This window comes from Anguilla anguilla, chromosome 18 (assembly GCF_013347855.1).
Source record: "Anguilla anguilla isolate fAngAng1 chromosome 18, fAngAng1.pri, whole genome shotgun sequence".
Classification (NCBI taxonomy): domain Eukaryota; kingdom Metazoa; phylum Chordata; class Actinopteri; order Anguilliformes; family Anguillidae; genus Anguilla; species Anguilla anguilla.
Window position 1 is genome coordinate 730,034 of NC_049218.1, and position 15,205 is coordinate 745,238.

The 15,205-nt window shown below is 45.1% G+C and overlaps 1 protein-coding gene and 1 long non-coding RNA gene across 3 annotated transcripts in view; one reads left to right on the forward strand and one right to left on the reverse strand.

Moving 5' to 3' along the window:
• Positions 1-1,287: 1,287 nt before the first annotated feature.
• LOC118218410 lies at positions 1,288-7,608 on the reverse strand. 2 transcript variants are annotated; one of them, XR_004763410.1, is made up of 5 exons: positions 7,461-7,608; positions 6,973-7,057; positions 5,898-5,998; positions 2,156-2,580; positions 1,288-1,747 (listed from the first exon to the last, which is right to left on the reverse strand). It is a non-coding gene; the product is annotated as an uncharacterized LOC118218410 (long non-coding RNA). The 2 variants fall into 2 exon arrangements; XR_004763411.1 differs by having other exon boundaries at positions 7,325-7,476.
• Positions 7,609-7,709: 101 nt separating this feature from the next.
• Positions 7,710-15,205, forward strand: part of LOC118218408 (zinc finger CCHC domain-containing protein 24-like) — a 47,321-nt gene continuing 39,825 nt past the window's right edge. Inside the window, exon 1 of the mRNA XM_035401035.1 lies at positions 7,710-8,235. Within this exon, the coding sequence (XP_035256926.1) occupies positions 7,999-8,235 (237 nt within the window). The 5' untranslated portion in view covers positions 7,710-7,998. The remainder of the gene's footprint in view (positions 8,236-15,205) is intronic.

Genomic DNA, 15,205 nt, shown 5'->3' on the forward strand with positions numbered 1-15,205 from the left:
CGCAATTGCAGCAAGACTTGTACCAGTCAGGTAGCGCACACGGGCTACTGCTACAAGCTTTATCCGGTCAGACAGTTAAAAGAGAATGTGGAGCATGCAGAACCACCACTACAGGATCCCATTAACCCACTGAATTGCAGTTTTTTTGGAATGCTTTTTCAGGGTTAACTGCTTGCGAGTCATGTAAGTACGTTGCCATGACAAGTCCCGCCCCTGCTCCCTACCCACCCATTCTCCCTGGTTGGAGAACACATTAAAAAAGGGTTTTCTGTACACTGTCTGACTGACCACACCAAGAATGTGCCATCACTGCACTGCACTCTTCTCTGGCAATTCAGGAGGACACAGACCAGCATGCACCAGTCTCCTCACCCTGCGGCCTACGGCCTGGCTCCTCGGCCAGTGCTCGCGCTGCACGCCACTGATGCAGGTGGATCGCAGGTAGATCACAAGTAGATCACAGCTACCCATAAAATCAGAGGTGTGAGCATAAGTGCCTCCGGTGGGTATGCTTCTCATGCCTGGAGTGCATTTACAGTGCCACTGTGCCCCAGAGCTGAGGCTAAAGTGAGATACAAAGGGCCAAATTAAGGCACCTGACCCCTGAGCTCAAAGGTGGGATAGAAAGATGCGTTTGTCAAAAGGCAAATGGAATTGTGGGTACAATACCAATGCATGGACCAGGTTACTTTAACCTTGTATAATGAATCCATGTATTAATCTGTCCATTCCACACATGAATTTGTCCCAAAATGTGAGGAACACACTGACTGACAAGCACTATTTTTGCATCTACTGGTTGTAGTCTATGTAATGTGGATAGGGCTGCTGTGGGTTCAGAACCACAGCCCTAGCCAGCCACTCTGAACGAGATATACAATCAGCCCACAAAGCCAGAGACCCAGCCAATGGACTAATCGCACTACACAGCCATCATCCACGTGCTAACTCATGCTGTTGATGTAGGATGCAAGCGCACTAATTTGACTTCAGTTGTGTTTTCACATTTACTGGGATCGCCAGTTGCATGTACATCCTGTGGGGGAGTTTGTTTGCACCTGGGAACCTGGCAACTATATCCGTCAGTAAACATGTGCCTGGTAGCATTGCTATTAGAGTAAACTGAAGAGTAAACCTTCTTAAAAGGAGGTATTAGTGATTTAAATATGAATCTGCTCTTCTGACTTATCTGCCTCAGATGTTGGTTATGGACTTCCTCTAACAATGGGGGACCTAGTTAATGTATTAACATTATCAATTTATACAAACTCAGGAGGAAGCTACCAATAGCAGCCAAGTTCATTTTAATTAGAAGAGTACTTAAAGACAACAAATTTTGTGACATACAACATTCATTCCCAAGTCATTTACAAATAACAGAAGAAAAAGATAATGTGTGTTCATTCAAACACACTCGTTATCTAACGCTCTCAAGTTTTATGATTGAAGGTGATTGAACTACGTCTGTCTGGCAGCTTGCTGAAGGCTACTGTGGGTGCAACTCTTCAGCTGCTGAGGTGGGGCCTATGTCCTGAGAGAGACATCTGGTCACGTGATTGGATGAACGTTGGTCACGTGCCTGGATGGCATTTGTCAGCCACGTGTTGACGCTGATGGACTCTGGTGAAGGGTCATAAGCTGCTGCTTCCTTCTGGGCTTCTCCCCAGCAAAGCCCTGCTGGTCCCAGCTCTCTCATTGGAACCAGGGTCAGGACCTCAGGCCTATTCAGAACCTTCAGTCAGGAGCGCTGGAGTGAAGAGAGTCACAGGGCATTCCCAGCCTATTCCCATTCCAGTCCCAGCCTATTCCCAGGTCATTAGACAGCCCATTCCCAACCCATTAGACAATATCTCTTATCATAAGTATCTGATTACAATGTAGGGTGTGGCTTCTTCCAATTCTTAGGCAGCTATAGCTCTACAACACTCAAGAGTTTCTTGCATGCTGGTACCTTACATTAGGGTGACCACATATTGGATTTTTTTTTAAAGAGAACTAGGGTTGTCAGGTGTTCTGTTTCTTTATATGCGCTCTACAGACTGAGGAAAAACCTAATTGGACTATTTTACACATTTAGCAATCCTGTCTATGACGCATAGTTTTGGTCCCAAAAAGAAGAAATGACTGGAAAAAAGAGGATGTTTGGTCAGCCTACCTGTACTCCTCTGACCAATCAGCACTGGGACTGTCTGTGTTTTGGAACGAAAGGCTCTGTAACAGCAGCTGCTGTGACCCGTCTCGGCTTGGACGTCTCCGTTCTGGCACTGTGCCGTCGCGAGACCGCGGCAACAGGACACAGACGGGCGGGGTGCGCCTCGCCCATTCCGCAGAACCGCTGATGCGGACCTTCTTAGACAAGGGAGCGATGAGCTTGCCTTTTTGCCCGCAACCCCTGCGTTATCCTGGCGTGATTCTCTGGCGTGCTGGCGGATGAGCAGTCTGAGTTCCTGACGCGCTTCGGAATCAGGCTAAGATGTGTTTACGGAGCTCACAGACAACCTTTCACTCGTGAGGTTAAAACACTGGATTGCGTTGTTGACAGCTCGTCCTCCACGCTTACTCAGCCGCATGCCACACTGACTGCAACAGTATCAGAAAACAACCCAAACAACCATGGCCTTTGAGTGCAGGGTTCTGGAAAACATGGTCCAGTTATGTCTTGTTGCAAAAACACAACATAATTGTGTAATTTAATATTTTTATTTAAGCAAACACATTATCTCATTGATACGTTGCTACTTATTTGGACTAAGGTCCCTTAAAACTAATCTGTGTACAGCAAACTAACATTGCATGTGTCCCGAAATAAATATATCACTGCTTAATGTATATCATCCCTTCTACAAACTTCAATCTATGAAGTACAAGTATCAAGTATCTGGCAAATGTAATCAATATACAAACAACGTAAATGTAAAAATATCAGTTTTAATTAATTAATTAATTTTTTTTGTTTAATTGTTGTTCCCATACAGCACTCAACTCAAACCAGAACAAATATAATCCTGTTCCTGGAGATCTACCGTCCTGTAGGTTTTCATTTCAACCCGAATCTGGCACACCCGATTCTACTAATTAGCATCTAATGAGATCTCTAGCTGCTGAATGAGGAGTGCCTTGTTAGGGTTGGAGTGAAAACCCACAGGACGGTAGATCTCCAGGAGCAGGGTTGCGCAGCACTGAACATAATTGTGCAATTCTGCCCTCACCCGGCAAACATGTGTAATTGCAACTTTAATTCAACCCAAGTTCAATGCTTCATGCTTCCGACATCACTATAAAACACTGCATCTCCTACTGCTGCCCCCTAAAACACTGCACCTCCTACTGCTGCCCCCTAAAACACTGCACCTCCTACTGCTGCTCCTAAAACACTGCATCTCCTACTGCTGCTCCTTAAAACACTGCACCTCCTACTGCTGCTCCTAAAACACTGCATCTCCTACTACTGCCCCCTAAAACACTGCACCTCCTACTGCTGCTCCTAAAACACTGCACCTCCTACTGCTGCCCCCTAAAACACTGCACCTCCTACTGCTGCTACTAAAACACTGCACCTCCTACTGCTGCTCCTTAAAACACTGCACCTCCTACTGCTGCTACTAAAACACTGCATCTCCTACTGCTGCCCCCTAAAACACTGCACCTCCTACTGCTGCTCCTAAAACACTGCACCTCCTACTGCTGCCCCCTAAAACACTGCACCTCCTACTGCTGCTACTAAAACACTGCATCTCCTACTACTGCCCCCTAAAACACTGCACCTCCTACTGCTGCTCCTTAAAACACTGCACCTCCTACTGCTGCTCCTAAAACACTGCACCTCCTGCTGCTCCTAAAACACTGCACCTCCTACTGCTGCTCCTTAAAACACTGCATCTCCTACTGCTGCTCCTTAAAACACAGCACCTCCTACTGCTGCTCCTTAAAACACTGCATCTCCTACTGCTGCTCCTTAAAACACAGCACCTCCTACTGCTGCTCCTAAAACACTGCACCTCCTACTGCTGCTCCCTAAAACACCACAGCCTCAGTGTTTCCGAAGTGGAGACTATGACAGAAAGAGAAGAGAAACAGAGGGAGAGGAAGAGTCAAGTCAAAAGGAGAAGTGAATCACTGGGAGAAAGTCAGTGTATTATTACTGTCACACGACAGACACCCTTAAACAGACACCTTAAAATGGCCAAAATATAATACCAAGCAAATTTAGAATACAATATTGGAATATATCTACAGTGTAATGCATACATGTTAGGAATTGTGTGTGTAACTTGTAGTTTGATTAATAAATTTGTCTGGCTCTGACTAACACATGACACACAGTATGTAACTCAGTGTTTTTAGTCCCACAAACATTGTTTTTTACAGGCTTTTTCTGAAAGATGCAGACTGACAGACCAGCAGTGTAGAGTCACCATATTTTCTATGTTGTTTTGTTAATTGCGACATGCAATTACACCGGCTGAAACGTGCTCTTTTGTGGTTTTATATAACAAGTCAAAAGGACAGCTTGGCCTGTTCTCAGAAAGAATAACCAGTAATATCCTCTCAGTTATCTCTTAATATGTATATATAATTCAAGTATGAAATTTTAGGGTTTCTTTTTCTTTTTTCCGAATTTCAGGGAATAAGGTATGTGAAAATGAACCCTAAGGAAAATGTTCAGCTGGTTCCTTAAAATACATTTATAAACGCCACACCCAACCCTAGTCATTCCCTGGACTTTATTTTCTGATAGACCCACTCTGGATGCCCTATAAGGGTGACTTGTCATTCTTAGTTTTACGAGCTGCATTTACTCCTCAGGCTGCGCTTATATTACCTCAGACACTGATGTACAGGACAGGTCTAAAACAGAATGTCTATTTCCATGAGAGCAGCTGCAGCCTCCTCTTTTGACTCTGAACCCCTCTTTCCCCCCACGCCCCCCCCCCCCCCCCCCTTTAGCCTTCAACTGGAGACTCAACTCATATATAAAGCCTCCCTCAAACGTACATTGCCAAATTTACAACACCTCTCCATATTTAGGATCAGTGACAGCCAGACCCGTATAAACCTGACTTTAACCATGTTGGTGGCAGAATGATGTGATTACATGAGGGTCCTGAACATGGCTTCAGCCCCTCAGACCTGTTTCATCCCAGCACTGGCTTTCAACAGTAATGCGGACAGATCTGTGGTTAAATCTGCGGATAAATCTGTGATTAACTCTGTGGTTAAATCTGTGGATAAAATCTGTGGATAAATCTGTGGGTAGTTCTGTGGATAAATCTGTGGGTAGATCTGTGGATAGATCTGTGGTAGATCTGTGGATAGATCTGGAGCTAGAGCAGGCCAATGTTTTTTGCTTTTCCACAGTTAATTTCAGGCTTTGGAAGTGCTTCAGTCATCTGTTCTCTGAGCCACAAGCCTGCACTCTTGGCCCATCTATTCCGTGAACAAGCAGATTCACCGGCGTTCCCCAAATCAGCCAGCAAGGTTTTCAGCCCACACTGACCACAAGGTCTGAATTCAGTACACTTATTAAGTTAGCAGTTCATACGCTGCATGAGATTTGGTCTATGAACGCTACATTCTTTTTAATGCTTAGAATCAAACACAAACAGAATATCAGAGAAGTTTGTATTGTATTTTATGCCATTTGAACAGCATGTTATGTTACTTATGACATTACATTACATTACAGGCATTTGGCAGACGCTCTTATCCAGAGCGACTTATGCATTACTTAAGCTTTTCGTGACAGGTCATTTCCCTGTCTCCACATGCCTGGAATATATACATTTTGGGATACCTTCTCACACCATTTTTTAAAGGTATAATATGAATCGAGTAATAGAATTTTTTGTTATTACACTACATTACATTATTATTAGGTATGATAGCAATATAAATACCTTTCATAATCCAGAGGTTGCAGGTTCAGACCCAAGCCAGGGCACAGCTGTTGTACACTCAAGCAAGGCACCCATCCTTAATTGCTTTAGTAAATATCCAGCTGCATAAATGGATACCACAGAAAAACGTTAGCTATGCAAGTCACTTTGGATTTGCTAAATGTCCAAAATGCGAAATGTTAATGCTTGTGCTCACACTCAATAAAAGCATCAGTTTCCTATATATAAACCAGATAGTCAACTCCAGCATTCCTTCCACCCTCTGTTTCTTATTCTAGGTGCGGTTATTTAATTTATGTTCAGACCAGCGGCTGCGTATCCACTTACTGGAGCCCAAGCAGAAGTCATCCAGCCATGTGAACACATTTTACTCCTTAGGCCCAGGTCTGTCTTACCTGTGCTTTGATGACCCTGATTCTCTGGGTCATACACACACACACACACATACACACAGGCATGCACAAACACACGCATGCGCACGCGCGCACGCGCGCACACACATGCACACACACACACACACACACACACACATACACACATGCACGCACGCACACATGTGCACACACATGCTCACTCACTCACATTTCGTAGCAGATGCTTTTATACAAAGCAATGTACAGTACATTAATGGTTACATTTTTCTATAAATATGTAGTCCCCTAGGACCATAAATGCAATATTTAGCACGCTTTATATTTAACCAGCTGAGCCTTGGGGCTAATACTCTGCTATAACATGGAAGCTACAAGTTTGCAATATATAAGTTTGCTATTTGCTACAAGTTTGTTTTAACATGGAATTTAATTTTAGAATATGAAATTAACCCAGGAGAGGGAAATGGAGACGTGAGAAAGCTTCTGTTGCGGTTGATCTGAGACGCGCAGACGTCAAAGGTGAGAGCTCCACTGGCCTCCAGCAGAGCCCCCTACAGCCCAAATAAAGGAGCGCTCGCATTCAGGCTGTGGCTGAGGAGAGGAGAGAGGGGAGGGGTCTCTCCTGGGTGTGTGTGTGGGGTTAGGGTAGGGGTGTGAGCTGGGGGTGCAGGGTAAGGGTGGGGGGGTCCTGGGAATCTCACCTCTGTCCTTGAACAAACAAAACCATTTGTTTACCCCATTCAATGAAATCTGTGAAACATGGCAGCTTACATTCCAGGCTGTTGCCTATAAAAAAAGACATCATTTGTTAATACTTTCTACTACTCTACTAATACTATTTTACAATGCTTTCAAGAGCCTTTATTATGCTTCACTGCGTTTGAAAAAGAGAAGTAAATCAACTGGGTTCATGCACGTTTAATGACAGTATAACACCAACATTTAACTAGCTGTAATTGTTGCACAATAGGTGAGAGCACAATTACTATATTACTATATCACTACATTACCACAATTGCTATATTCTAACTGGCCAAACTAGTAATAACTCACCTGAAAGTTCATAGTCACAACAATTTACATATTCTATTTGTTGGATCTGATAGCTAACCAAATAATTTTTTTGCGAAATATTTTTCAATATATTCTAAATACATATTACCGTACACAAAACTGCACATAATTCTACCTCCGCCGTTGACTTGACAGCTTTCCGCTCTTGGAATGCAGAAGTTCCAGTGATGCTCCGATCAGCTGTTCTCATTAATATTCACCAGCTGAGCCAATGGTTTCCTAGGTTAAAGGGTGGACAGTATGGTTATTAAAATGATGGTGGGTGTCCAGTTACGTTAAAGATGAATATATCACTATGCAAATAAGATGAAACTCGCTCTCTCATTTGCTTTCTCGGGCTGTGACGCACTTCTCACTCTCCAGAATATGCAATGAGCCCCTTGATGTTGCAGCGCAAATAAAGGGAGATAGCGGACACTAGGCTGTGGCTAAAAACTTTTTATACTGTCATGTTACAGCTATGGCTTTTGCGTAACCATAGACTAGGGATCGGGATCCCTGCACGCGGCTGAGATCGGGAAGAAAAGGAAGGGCAAGACTTTCGGGGAGGGGAAAGCGAGTAACGGGAAGGCAAATCCAAGTGACTTACAGCAAGATTCCGAAGTTGTGATTTACCTAGAAGTAACGGTGGAGAAGCGAGCAGCCTTTCAAAGATGAGCTTGCTGTCTGCCATAGACACCAGTGCCTCTGTGTACCAGCCTGCACAGCTCTTAAACTGGGTATATCTTTCTTTACAAGACACCCACCAGACCAGTGCCTTTGAGGCGTTCAGACCAGAGACTAATTCTTCCCATCCGGATCTGAACTATACCAAGCCTCCCGCTGCCGACCTGAGTTCCTCTATAAATTCCAACTATCTCAACAACTTCTTTCAGCTGCAAAGGAACGAGGTTAGAGAGTTGTGTTTTCTTGCTTTCTGTAATCTGCTCTGCTTCGGCTTGGCGTAGCCTACTGGTTTCATGACGGAAGAAATGTGGGCTAAATGCCACGTTAGCTAAACTGTGTTTACTCTCATACCTCTACAAATAATTCGGTTGGGTTAATGTTTGAAGTAAACCTTCGCGGATTTGTGCAAATGACAGGACCGCCATGATATCCTCGGTATGAATCGCAAAACTTCGCCAAGGCTATAGTAAATCTAACGGGTTCTTGCAGCAATTGCCCGGTTACACACAGAACTTAGAAACTGGCTGTAATAGAGCGGCGTTTATTTTTGCATAGTCCACTATTTCTAGACCCTATTAGTTTTAGCTAATAGTTGATTGTCAGATTATGAAACCGTTTTGTCATTCCAAATTTTACCATAAATGTGTTTTAAAAATTGACTGTTCGTATCGTAGCTTTTCGTATTATTTACAAATGTCTCTTTGATAAATAATACAAGAGACAAGGAACAACAATGCTGTTGTCGCACGCTAAGTGTCGCAGAAGTAAACTATGGAGAGAAAAAAGAAATGTATATATTTTAGAAAATTTTGAGATAAAAAAAAAACCCCACAGATGGATTCACTGATCGATATGCAATTTAATAACACACTTTCATGGTTTATATGCACTTGGGACCAGTGACATTTAGATTCATGGTTCTTAGAAAGTGACCCAGTGGTGTAGCGTTAAGCCAGGTACTGTATTTTAGTCACCAACCAAATTTGTCATTTCCGGTGAGGCATTTTTGAGTATCCATGTAGGAGTGTCTTTTCTATCGATTCCTGTTGAATTGTACAGGGATTAATTTGTTAATGAACGCGCACATGCGGTGGCGGTCGCTGAAGAATGTACAGCACGTAGAAGCGTCTGGGCACGTGGTCTGCATGCAAATGAGCTTTAACAGGGTGAATTTGGTCTGATAAAAACAGATCCGGAGAGCTGTCATGCAAATGCATTGGAGAGGAACCACCAGATGAAGTATTATTGGTAATATAGCGTCAGACATTTTGTTCGTATTGCAGATACTTTTTAAAAAAGTAATCGTTGCACTTAACTTAACAGTAAAATGTCCAGAGTTGGACCAAGGGTTGAATGAACACTGGGCATTTACTGTGTTAGTGCGCTATATCTAGCATTGCTTCATAATGGGCATTTACTGTGTTAGTGCGCTATATCTAGCATTGCTTCATAATGGGCATTTACTGTGTTAGTGCGCTATATCTAGCATTGCTTCATAATGGGCATTTACTGTGTTAGTGCGCTGTGTCTAGCATTGCTTCATAATGGGCATTTACTGTGTTAGTGCGCTATATCTAGCATTGCTTCATAATGGGCATTTACTGTGTTAGTGCGCTATGTCTAGCATTGCTTCATAATGGGCATTTACTGTGTTAGTGCGCTATATCTAGCATTGCTTCATAATGGGCATTTACTGTGTTAGTGCGCTATATCTAGCATTGCTTCAAAATGGCCTACTGATGCAAACAGGGCTTCAGTCTTGTTGATAATGTTAAATTTGTCAGATTATCTGTATGCAATGAATATTCCCAGAATAACATAACAGAACTGCCAAAACTGTATTTTCTTACAGCTTGCATATCTGATATTCTGCTTTACACAAACAACGTATCCATATTTTACTTGCACTGTTATGTACACTGTTGCATTTTAAACTTCATGTACAACAGAAATATGAAAAATATGATGCAATACACAATACTCCCAACAGTAAAAACAGTGACAACCAATAGTTAGCCATACACAGTAATTGTGGAAAAGTATTATATTGGATCACGGCTTGATGAGTCAAAACTAGGGCTTTAAAACACAGACTTTGAAACGAATGTAATGGAAAGAATTCTTCAGTTTTACTTCATAAACAGCAGGCCTATTAAAGCCTTAAAGGAGGAAACAGTGGCGGCCTGAGTGTTGGAGAAGTTCCCCTTACGTGTGTAAACAGCCGCACCGCGTGTGTGAGGTAGCTCCGTGAGTTTAATGAGATGAAGAGGATGGGGTTGCAGTGAGATAAGAGAGGCGCATGACCTAAACACCGCAGTCACTGACCCCCCCCCCCATCCCACCCCCCCACTTAGGCTTGTACAAACATTGTCCTGAGACAGATGCTCATCCAGTCGCCCTTAATACCCCCCAACCCCCCAGCCCCCAGCCAATACTGCTCAGCACAGGAGCCAGGCTTTGGTCTGGCGCATCACAGTGGGGGGGGGGCGGGGGGGGGGGGGGGTAATGGTGGAACTGACTGCCCTGGGTGCAGGTGGGGGGGCTCAAAAGGCCTGGACGGGGGCCCACTGGAACTGCATGTGCCCAGGGCCCTGCATTTCAAGCTACACCCCTGAGCCTGAATGCTAGTTATTTTTTTCTTTAAATTTGAGCTGAGGCATCTATAGTGCAGTTCATGAATATTTGGACAGAGTTTTTTTTTGGCTCTGTGCTCCAGCACATTGGATGTGAGATGAAATGATGACTGAGATTAAAGTGAAGACTGTCAGCTTTAAGTTGAAGGTATTTACATCTGTATCGGGTGATCCCTGTTGGAATTACAGCCCTTTTCATACATAGGTCCCCCATTTTAGGGGAGCAAAGGTAATTGGACAAATTAACAATCTGAAATAATCAAGAACAGTCCACTTTTTGGCCCTGAAAAACTCCTTGGTTGCTTTAGTGGAGTTTTTTGGGTCATTGTCATGCTGCAAGCTGAAGCACTGTCCAATGAGTTTTGAGGCATTTGTTTGGATCTGAGCAGATTAAATGTTTCTGTACACTTCAGAATTCATCCTGCTGCTGCCATGAGCAGTCACATCATCAGTGAGGACAAGTGAGCCAGTTCCAGAGGCAGCCATACATGCCCAAGCCATAACACTACATTTCACAGATGAGGAGAAGCTTTGGATCATGAGCAGTTCCTTTCTTTCTCCACACCTTCCTCTTTTCATCAGTTTGGTCTGGGTTAACACTCATCTCATTTGTCCATAAGACATTGTTCAACAACTCTATAGTTTTTTTGCAGTTTTTTTAAAATGATTTTTTCTGCAAACTCTAACCTAGCTATACTGTTCTTGAGGCTTGTCAGTGGTTTGCATCTTGTGGTGAACCCACTGAGGTTTATGGTAGTCTTTGACACATCTGTACTCACATGCTGGAGAGTGTTCTTGATCTGTTCAACAGTTGAAAAGGGATTTTTATTCACAATTGACAGTATTCTTAAGTCATACACTACAGTGGTCTTCTGTGGTCTACCAGGTTGTTGTTGAGTTTACCAGTGCATTCTTGCTTCCTAACAATGTATCACACCATTGATTTTGACACACCCAGTGTTATGGTTATGTCTCTATTAGATTTATTATCATTTTCAGCTTCATGATGGTCAGCTTTACTGGCATTCAAACGTATTTGTTCCTGATATTGAACAGACTCCTAATGCTTATTCCACGTCTAGAGTCAACTCTAGACAGTTTGTTAGCTTTTTCTGCTAATGACGCCAAGACACACAGCTGGCAAAGAAGCAGCTGAGCAGCAAATTGTCCAATTACTTTGCTCCCCTAAAACGGGGGGATGGGGATGGGACAGGACTGCCCATTGGGGATGGGACAGGACTGCATAAAGAGGCAGTAATTCTCACACAGATCACCCGAGACAGCTGTAAATACCCTCAAATTAAAGTTATTTTGCATTTAACTGTATTTAACTATATTATAGCATTGGAGATTCCTTAAATACACAGAGGCTTTGGACAGATCGTCGTGCTATCTGAACTGACCAAACAGCAGTTGCTTTCAATGGTGTCATTTATATTCTTGAATTGAATCTGAACGTGAATGGAATATGATCAAAGTTTGTTTAAAGATATGTGAGCCAACATATCGTTTGTTATGTCTTTGCCAACACACCTGGTGTATAATTCAACTATATATAGGCTGCATGTGTGTTACCAATATATTTTAATTTGATTCAGCTATCATATGGTATGGTGATAGGAAAGATTTCAATACGTGTCAGTACCAAAATAGCTGAATAGTGTATATAGCCTATATTTTTAACTCCTCCAGTCTGATCTGCTCCTGCTGGGCTAGGTCTCATTTCCTCAGACTCTGCTCCCCCGGTGGTTATCACGGGAGCGGGTGGGTTAAGCGTCGCCAGAGGAAGTGCAGCTGCGAACTCGGTCATTAAAAAAACACCAGCGCGCTTCCTCCGTCCCCTCCGACGGAGCTTTGTCCCGTCCACGAGAAACCGGTCAGCGAATAAAAAGAGGCGGGCTAGGCGGACAGCGGGAGTGCCGGTGCGAGGGGGGGGGGGGGGTTAATAAGCCTTCCTTGTGTCGTGGTTTAGTGCTCGTGTGTTAGCACGGCGATTCGGTGTCGCGCGTAGCGGAGGGGGCCTGCCAGGCTGAAAAGGTCTCCCGCTGGGTTTTATAACCTGAATAGAGCGCTTCGCCTCGGTCCAGCTACCGTCCACTGAGGAAGAATGAAATGGTCACACGGCGGGCCAGAGGCTCCGCCCAGTCCGGCTCACAGCCAATAGAAAAGCAAGCACGGAAAAAATAAAACAGTTTCAGGTACAAAAAGCATTAAATTCAGTGTTTTATCACTCGTTTAAGGCTCGCTTGGGTTTTACGGTGTATTTGGACAAAAATGTGGGGTGGCAGGTGTGCCAACGGGCGGCATGCCCATACCTATACAGCGCTGAGAGTCTGGCACTTTTCATTTTAAATTTACTGAAACAGCTGGAGGAAACAGATTACTTTGGGCAATAATGCATAGTCCACCTTTAACAGTTCAAAGTATTCACTGGCCTTTATCTTTTAAATTAAACTTGTTCTCACTCTTTTGAATTGAGTTATAATAATGACATACTCCTTTTTAAAGTTGAGAGTTCTCAGTTCATTTAGTAAGATTGGCATTTAGTTTTACAGCGTATGCTACCTGCTCTGCTACGACTGATGTAACAGTTGCAGCTGATTAATGGCCATGCGTGTTCCACCATAATGTGAAACCGATACTCGCCATTTTCAATTCCCAGCTGAAAGCAATATGCGGTCACTGTGTTTTTGTTGGACAGTCACACACATGCTGCAGGACAGATGTAAATGGTGAGCAGATGCTTCCAGGGGTCCGTTTCTTTGTCAAAGAGGCTGTTTTGGCGACACGCTGCCAAGTGTGTGTCATCTCCAGATTATGCTTTTGTTCTTGGCTCTCTAAATTACGCGGTGCAGATGTGGTTTTTTTCCGTGGGGGATATTTACGGTGGATATATTAATTTTATGAGTGATGTGCTGCTGGTGTAGGCCTGTGGGTTCCTCCCTAAATGATGTCGTGATAAATCATTGCTGGCCGGCCGCAGCGTATTCTACCCTCGGCAGTCCATCAGCTGAGCTTCCTGGTGGTAGGCCCTTAACATGAAAGTGGCTTCATCACCGTGATTTGTGGAGACACAGTACCACAACTGTCTGCATGGCCTTTCGCTGTAGCCACACTTCACTCAGTAAAACCTGGGAAGGATTATGTGTAATGGGCGCCACCAGGGATTTTGGGCCCCATGAAAAGATCTCACGTTGGGCCCCACCACCCCAGAGAATCATATGTTCAATGATTTTTTTGAGGGCCCCTGTAAGCCAGGGCCCTTGGAATCCTCCTAACTCCCCCCCGCCGCCTTAATACAGTGTTTCCAGGCGATTGCTATGTAGCTCACATTAGCACGTTAGCACGTTGGCGATGCGGCTCATTCATGGCGAATGGCGCCGGAGGACCACACAGCGGCTGGGTCTGGCGCCGGTCCAGCGGAGGATTCGCTGGTGCGCAGTGAGGCGCGGCGGACCGAGGCCACGGGCCGCGCTACGGGCGATTACACGCCCCCCCCCCCCCCCCCCACGGAGCTCAGCGCCGGTCCGGCCCGGTCAGCGTCACCGACTGCATCACTGCGTCAGCCGCTACAGCCGCGCACTCCACCCAACACCCCCATACTCCACCCGACAGCCACGTACTCCACCCGACAGCCCCATACTCCACCCGACAGCCCTGTACTCCACCCGACAGCCGCGTACTCCACCCGACACCCCCGTATTCCACCCAACACCCCCATACTCCACCCGACAGCCGCGTACTCCACCCGACACCCCCGTACTCCACCCGACAGCCCCATACTCCACCTGACAGCCCCATACTCCACCCGACAGCCGCGTACTCCACCCGACAGCCCCATACTCCACCCGACAGCCGCGTGCTCCACCCGACAGCCCCATACTCCACCCAACACCCCCATACTCCACCCGACAGCCACGTACTCCGCCAGACACCCCCATACTCCACCCGACAGCTGTGTGCTCCACCCGACAGCCCCTTGCTCCACCCGACAGCCGCGTGCTCCACCCGACAGCCCCATACTCCAACCGACAGTCCCCTGCGTTTCGTTTCTAGACGACGGTGTTGGTTGACTTTGTTTCCTCTAGCGCATAGGCTATGCAGTCTGAGTTGGGCAGTAGCGTTCTCTAAACCGTGACAACGCTGTAACGCAGCTGTGTAATGCAGTTGCTGCTGGGGCAGCACTATAGGCAGTTTCCTGTTCAGCATTTTGCTCAGGCAGAGTCAGATCTATTCTTCTGTGAAACCTCCTTATCTTTAAGTCAAAACTTAAATGTGTTTGTTTTTACCTCACTAAGAGTTTGGACAGTTCATTAGTTCGTCGTTCACTGAAAAAGATAATTTGCTTTTATTTGGAGGTCAGAGTTAAGGACAAATGCTGGTAGAATCGGGGTCGTTGTCAACCGCTTTTTCACTGATGTGAAAAAATCCAAAATCCGAGTCATCTCTCGCGTCACCCTAACCCCCCCCCCCCCCCCTCCCCCCCGCTGGTACAGAAGTGTGGGTTGTGTGGAACAATGGGAACAGGACGAGTAAAAGGCGCCCTGTTCTCTGGTGCGAT